This window comes from Gadus morhua, chromosome 19 (genome assembly GCF_902167405.1).
Source record: "Gadus morhua chromosome 19, gadMor3.0, whole genome shotgun sequence".
Taxonomy (NCBI): domain Eukaryota; kingdom Metazoa; phylum Chordata; class Actinopteri; order Gadiformes; family Gadidae; genus Gadus; species Gadus morhua.
In genome coordinates, this window is record NC_044066.1 from 13,150,755 (window position 1) to 13,158,554 (window position 7,800).

At 43.1% G+C, this 7,800-nt stretch overlaps 1 protein-coding gene across 2 annotated transcripts; it reads right to left on the bottom strand.

Moving 5' to 3' along the window:
• Window positions 1-403: 403 nt before the first annotated feature.
• On the bottom strand, window positions 404-6,236 carry usp18 (ubiquitin specific peptidase 18). 2 transcript variants are annotated; one of them, XM_030342136.1, is made up of 10 exons: window positions 5,839-6,236; window positions 5,321-5,534; window positions 5,067-5,209; window positions 4,749-4,828; window positions 4,152-4,292; window positions 3,797-3,892; window positions 3,202-3,369; window positions 2,885-3,019; window positions 1,550-1,593; window positions 404-1,459 (listed from the first exon to the last, which is right to left on the bottom strand). In XM_030342136.1, exons 1-10 carry the CDS (start codon window positions 5,906-5,908, stop codon window positions 1,159-1,161), a joined length of 1,392 nt encoding a protein of 463 aa, XP_030197996.1. In that variant the 5' UTR covers window positions 5,909-6,236; the 3' UTR covers window positions 404-1,158. The 2 variants fall into 2 exon arrangements, with proteins under 2 accessions (XP_030197996.1, XP_030197997.1); XM_030342137.1 differs by having other exon boundaries at window positions 404-1,456; window positions 5,839-6,235.
• Between the last annotated feature and the right edge of the window lie 1,564 nt (window positions 6,237-7,800).

Genomic DNA, 7,800 nt, shown 5'->3' on the forward strand with positions numbered 1-7,800 from the left:
AGCACTAATATATATATATATATATATTAGTGCTGGCAAGCGCTAAAAAATATTTAATCGCGATTAATCGCATTAATGTCATAGTTAACTCGCGATTAAAAATAAATAAATAATAATATGCTAAATATCCCTTGATTTCTTTGTCCCATTCATTTTTCTAATTTTAATTCTCTTATCAACATGGAGAAGTGCATCGGCTTGCCTTGTGCAAATTTTTTTTTATTAATAACAACATTGGCATACACTGATCAAAACAGGACGATGCAAAAAAAAAGCCTATAGTTCAATTAAACGATGAACATACAAACATACTGCCTTGAACATAGCAGTCAGGCTACTGCTTCTTTGTTTTGAGCCAAAGAAAAAATAAATAATAATAATAATAATAATTGCGTTAATCGTGCGATAAAAAATTAACACTGTTAAAATTGGTTTGCGTTAATGCCGTTAATAACGCGTTTAACTGACAGCACTATCATATATATATATATATATATATGCACATAAATAACACATAGTAAACATTTTTTTAGTAAAAACCTGACAACACAGGCATCTCAAAATCATACAAATACAATAAAAACCAAGTATTGCCAGAAAAAAAACAGATGTATACTAATACTGTATATATACACATACATTACATATATAGTAAACATTTTTTTTTGTAAAAACCCAAAACAAAGACATTTGCCAGAAAAAAAGATGAATAATAATAATCTATAACCATACATATATTATAAATGATGTAAAATGATGAACAAATGTGATACCAACATGTGGCGTGACTGTACATTCTGAATGCTCTCAGACGGTATCAGCCTGTCAGCCTGAGATAACTGCCTAATTATGCATATATATATATCAATATATCCGTCTGAATGCTCTCAGACGCTATCAGCCTGATGGGGCACTCCATCTTGTTTCTACCCTCCTTGTTTCTCTCCATCTAATTTCTCCCTTTCTAATTTCTCTCCTTCTGGTTGCTCTCCTCCGAGTTTCTCTCCTCTTAGTTTCTCTCCTCCTAGTTTCTCTCCTCCTAGTTTCTCTCCTCCTAGTATCTCTCCTTCTGGTTCTCCACTTCTAGTTTCTCTCCTCCTAGTTTCTCTCCTCCTAGTTTCTCTCCTCCTAGTTTCTCCACTTCTAGTTTTTCCACTTCTAATTTCTCCCCTTCCTGTTTCTCCCCTTCTTGTTTCCCCCCACTCCTTGTTTCTTCCCTTCCCGTCTCCCTCCTTCATGTACCGCCCCTTCTTGTTTCTCCCCTTCTTGTTTCTCTCCTTCTTGTTTCTCCCCTCCTCGTTTCTTCCTTTTCCGTCTCCCTCCTTCTTGTCTCTCCCCTTCTTGTACCTCCCCTTCTCGTCTCTCCCCTTCTTGTCTCTCTCCTTCTTGTTCCTCCCCCTCTCCCCCTCCCTGGGTCTGGGTGGGCTCTCTCCGGTACAGCAGCATGTAGGCTGTCCTGCTGGGAGCATCACAGCGTTGGTCTCATCATGTTATCATTGTTATTAATATGTTCACATATTAAATCATAACAGCGCGTTGAGAAGCTTACCTGCTGCGACCGCCGTACGTCTCCCTCACAGCCTCCCAGGAAACCTGGAGGTTCAGGGGCAGGAAACCATCAAATACAGCAATAAAACCCCTTATTGGTTCTTATACAACAGTTAGTTCAGACCAAGTAATTTGATGGACAAGAGGCATTCCATGAGTGATGATATAGAGTATAACAGCACTGGGACCTTTAACTATACATGTACCACTCCGCTTTACAAGTGTTCTCAACCGTTAAAGGACAATTCCAGTATTTTGAACATTGAGCCCCCTTTCCGGTTTGTCCAGGATGAAATAGAATGGTTAACAGCGAAATTTTTAACATTGGTGCTGTCTCGAGTATTTGGCTAATTTCGAGTCGCCCCTGCCTGCTTCACAATAGCTGGCTATGTGCATTCAAAAACACCCCTAAACGTTCGTCTTCAGAAATGTGAAACTCATCGAGTGGTGGTTAGTGGTTTTCGTTGCTGTTCCTAATCAAGTATCGTAGCGAAATACAGTTTCTGTCTTTGGCATTTTGTATATCGGCATTTTGTAAATGAAATGGAAACCGGACCGGAACCGGAAACAGAATCAACAGTAGGGCTAGAGCCGAGCGAAAAGACCTCAAGCAATCCCGCTTTCCATTTCTGGTTCCGCTAAAATGCTAGATTAAGACAGGACCAATATTCAAAGTGTCGGTGTTAACCACTCTATTTTATCCTAGACAAACCAGAAAGGGGGCTAAATGTTCAAAATACCGGAATTGTCCTTTAATGTTATGTTAAGCTAGTGTGTTTATGTGTTGCTTGGCAACAGTTCAGTCCGGGTCCAATTGCGGATCTATTTGTGTTGGCAAAGCCAAATAAATCATTAAATAAACGAACAAATCATAATCTGTTGTTGTTTATTACTGATATAAATGTTGCTTGTAGAACTGTTGTAAAAAAGCAATATCACACTCTGCTGTTGTAGTGAATATCAGCACTGCTTTGATTATCTTCGGCACTCGGCCTGCGTCCTCGTACCTACGACCGCATCACAGCAGCCGTGCTGATATTCAGTACAACAGCACTTCCACTCGTGTGATATTGTTAAATTTGTGGACCTTCTAACACAGTGGAGATGTAGGTAGGTGTTTGGAAAAGGAGGTGCATTGTGGTAACCACACTAGCCTGTTGACATCAATTTCCTTTCCTCCTTTTGTCCAACGCTAATATCCAGTTTCTATTGGATATCCTGTTTCTCAAGGTACATATCTAAACACCATTTCAGATTCACTGAAGATCAGTGTGAGAGCTTAGGTTTCGCTTTTGCCACTGGAACCAACAAACCGAGCCGCAGAATAACCACTCACAGGTTCAACATGGCTGTCGTTTGCGTAGAACCAGTCCGAGCCCCCTGTAGCCCGGACGAAGGCGGTGTAGTGTCCGAACATCGCAGACCCGGAGTGGACAATCACCGCGAACAAGCTGTACTTTGTGCCCTCGTTCTGAAAAACAAAGCCCATGCTCGGAATGAGAATGGACACATATCATTGAAATAAATGATGGATGGATGGAAACAGAACTGATATTATTTATCAACTATGGGGTTGATTTCCAAAGACTTGTAATGGCTACTCAACATCACACCTCAACATTGTAAACTTATATATATTTCAACAAAAAACACCTTTTGGAAGTCCTTTGAAAACACATCTCGGCTGCAAATGTCCTGGAAATCCAAAGACTCTTGGAATTCCACAGAGCAGTCGAGTTTCTGCATCCAGCCGGAGTCAGAGAGTCGAAACCTCTGCAGCTGCACGCACAAAATGGTGGGCAGGGAGAGGATCCTGTGTCCCTGTGGAACGGAACAGAAAGAAGGGTCTTTAGGCTGGAACGGTTCTCCATGACACGACAGAAGGGTCTACGAGTCTGCGACTCAATTGACATGTTTAGAGTGTGTCCTGGTTATGCACTGGGCACAGAGAACACTAACCGTTTTAGACCGGGTCCTTGGCACAGAGACCACTGACCTGTCTAGACCGGTTCTGCCCTGGGCACAGAGACCACTGACCTGTCTAGACCGGTTCTGGCCTGGGCACAGAGACCACTGACAGGTTTAGGCCGGGTCTCTGGCACAGAGACCACTAACCTGTTTAGGCCGGGTCTTTGGCACAGAGACCACTAACCTGTTTAGACCAGGTCCAGGTTTTGCAATGGGCACAGAGACCACTAATGTGTTTAAAGGGGGTCCGGGTTTTGCAATGGGCACAGAGACCACTAACGTGTGTAAAGGGGGTCCGGGTTTTGCACTGGTCGCAGAAGCAGTTGTCGATGCCGCTCAACTTCTGTAGCTCAAAGAAGGACGCCAGGCAGTCTTTCTGAAAACAACGGAAAAGAACATTTCAGCTGATTGGTGAAGGGATTCAGAGGCTAATGATCATGTGACGTTATGTGTAGCCTGATGGATAGACGTAGACACATGGACGTGTAGATAGAAGGATAAATGTAGATACATGGATGTAGATATGTGGATTGGATGTAGATATACAGTATGGATGTAGATATATGGATGTTGTAGACACATGGATAAATAGGTAGAAAGATGGAAGGAGGTATAGATCTATGTCTGGGACTCACCAGAGTGTTGTTCTGATGTCTTATGTGCAGCGGCAGACTGAGCAGGTAGCTGGAGCCGGGCGGGGACTGGTTGGAGGAGCACTCCACACACTGGTGGTGGAGCTCCACAGACAGCCGGTACAGACTCTGGATCTCCAGGGCCTGCAGGTCAGGGGGGTGTACAGGTGAGGGGGGGGCGTACAGGTGAGGCGGGGGGCGTACAGGTGAGGGGGGGGGGCGTACAGGTGAGGTGGGGCAGACAGGTGAGGTGGGCCTGCAGGTCAGGGGGGCGTACTACCGTCGTTTAGACTGGGCATTGAACAGCATATTATAGAAAAGACTAGTATAGTATAAATGAGGGTCACTTAACTGTTAAAATATATTAGTTATTTCACCATCATTATCTGTGAGAATCTGGATTGTTCATGGATATCATTCCTGAGCCTCTTTATGGGTGGGTGTAGTATGATTTAATTGAGGATCTGTGCAGATGTGATCAGTATGATTTAATAGAGGATCTCTATGGATGTGATCATTATGATTTAAGTGAGGATCAGTATCGATGTGATCAGTATGATTTAAGTGAGGATGGATGTGATCGGTATATGAAACACCAACCAAGACTTTGTCATCCATCTGCTGCTGGATGAAGTTCAGGACCGCCAGGAAGACCTCGTCTGCATCATGCTGTACGTTCACTGCAACACCAGACAAAACGGACGTAGCATATTCATCATCAACACCACCACCCTCTTCCTCATCACCATCTATCTAATCACCATCATCTCATTGGAAACCAAAGCCATCTTCATCATCACCATGATTTTCTTCTTCATCTGCGTCGTCATCACCATCTTACTAAATCATCCATCATCCTAATCATACGTGTAATATCTCTAATATACTCTGAGTCTATAGTGTGTGGGGGGCCCTCACATCGGATGTGTTGTCGGTCCAGACAGCGGAGGAAGTCCTTGTGGGGGGCCCGGCAGGACGGGTCTCTGATGGCACCCAGGACCCCCTTCAGATGGACCGGCACGTTATCCAGGGCATCCTCACGCACAGACGACGAATCCCACCTTGGAGTACAATCACGTCATGTTCTGAATCATATGAAGACTTACAGCCGAGTAAGAAGATGGAATATTACATCAGGATTGAGACGCGTGTACAGTCCGGTGAGGTGTTACCTGTCGAGGAGGTCCTTCATCTCCGACGTGGCGATGAAGGACTGGAGCAGAGCGTTGACGCAGCAGGTCAGCCCATAGTTCTCCAGACCTCTCCACCGTGAGAAACGACGTAATGGGGTCAGCCCGTTGTTCTCTGGACCTCTCCGCCCTGAGGAGCGACCGTGTGGGGTCATCCTGTAGTTCTCCGGACCTCTCCAGCCTGAGGAACGAGGTTCTGACAAGAGTCCCGCGCCGTTTATTAGATGAGGCTACAAAACATTTACCTTTACGGCGTTTAGCAGACGCTTTTATCCAAAGTGAATTATAATGCGTACATTTGTCAGAAGAAAGAATACCAAATATATATGCCTGTATATAATGTTGTTTGTTTCTTCTTGACAAATTCAATTCTATCCATCTTTTAAAGTAGGCCTGGTCAACTGTCATAGTTCGTTATTTGACAAAAGGTAAAACTATAAATAATCGCTTCGATCACGAGTGAAATAACAAACAGATTTCGATTTAATAATATCGCCTACCTGTTGAAACGTTCTTCCTCGTGAAAATACCCCCCATGTATCGGTCGTAGGGATACCTTCCTCTAGACATCTCTAATCAGCTCCGCTGGTCCAATGTTTAGGAGAACAGCTGATACACCTCCGAAGACTGAGGCTCAAGGCTTCAGTTTCGTTTTCAGAGCCGCCGGAGAAACGAAATTTATCAGCTCATGTATCACAGGTTACCCTAGATTGCAATCAATCTAGGGTAAGAGTTAGCAGCAGGTTGGATATTCGCCGGATATTCAGTTTTGCAATCGGATTCATCCCGCAATCGGCTTAATCAACAAAATTGCACTATATTACGGGTGTATGTTGAGGACAGTATAAGACACCGTATTGACAAAAAATCACACCAACATTTGTTGTTGCTATCAATATCTTAAATCAACGTTCCGGCTGCTATCTGTCTTAAAGGAACCGTCTACAAATTACACCCCACAGACTGGTGGCATAGAGACGTTTCCATGGAATTATTTCAGGAAAGAAATCACCACAAATCAATAAAAACACATTTTCTCATCTGATTGGTGTAGGCCTAGTAGTTGCCAATGGTTGGCTGTTACTTACTACATTGTAATGCTATCTTGCATTATCGTGAAACAGGATGCAATTAATAGTTTGAAATATTCACCAAAAATCTATTTAAATACATTTTCTCATTCTGATTGCTGTAGTACTTTCAAACTATTAATTGCATCCTTATTCGCTATAATGCTAAATATCATCAAATAATGACCCGCAGTAGCCTATGTAAAGCCCACCATTGGCAAGTAGGCCTACTACAGCAATCATAATGAGAAAATGTATTTTAATTGATGTATTTTAATTGTATTTTAATTGCCAACCATTGTCAACTACTACATCAATCAGAATGACAAAATGTGTTTCTATTGATTTTTGGTGATTTCTTTCCTGAATCACTGCCATGGTAACGTGTATGCCACCAGTCTGTGGGGGTGTAATTTGTAGACGGTCCTTAAAACAGATAGCAGCCGGAACGTTGATTTAGGGGCCACTCACACTAGGGCCACGGCCCCGTGCCCGAGCTCATTTGCATACTAAAGTCTAGAACGTTTGGCTAGTGTGACCACGCCATCCGTATTCCAGCACGGAACAGCCCCTTGGCCACGGCACACTCGGGAGAGGTGTGCCGTGGCCAAAGTACAGATGCTAATGAGATGACACTCGCACAAGTGCGGATACGCAACGTGAGCTGGATGACGTAGTCCTTGTGCGACCCTTCTTTCTTTAGGTCCATGTCCTTCTTCCCCACAACAATTTTTTTAAACAATGGCGGCAAGCGGTACAGGCAAACGGCCCTAGTGTGAGTGGCCCCTTAAGCGCTTTTCTCGCACAGATATCGATAGGAACATGTCGCTGTGATGTTTTGTCGATACGGTGTCCTATAGGCCTACTTTCCTTAACATACTACACCCGTAATGAAGTGCAATTGTGTTGATTAATCAGATTGTGGGGTAAATGAATATCCCGCGAATATCGAAACTGCGGCTGACTTTTACCCGCTCTGGTGTCTCACCACGGGATCAGTTTGACCGGGTGAGTTGTAGGAATATAGTCAGTTTGACTCACCACAGGATATTTGAACGCAAATAGGATATATTACCTTATTAAAACACAAGAGACATTTCTTTCTCTTATTTCACAGACAGACGAGCCTTAACAACGAAAAGACTTCCATCAAATTATAAAATGAACAAGAGTTTTCAACCTCTAGTTGTAATTAAATCCATAGCAGTAATGCGGAAACCCCACGCGATAATGTAAACAATTTCTGAGCGCATAATATAATAACATTTTGCTTATCATTTTTACAATTTTACAAAATACTACTACAGGGGTAGCATTATTCAAGAGATTTTCAGGGTACAAATGTCAGGATATGTTGTTCAAACATACGGCCCATCAGGAGAATATCAGGAC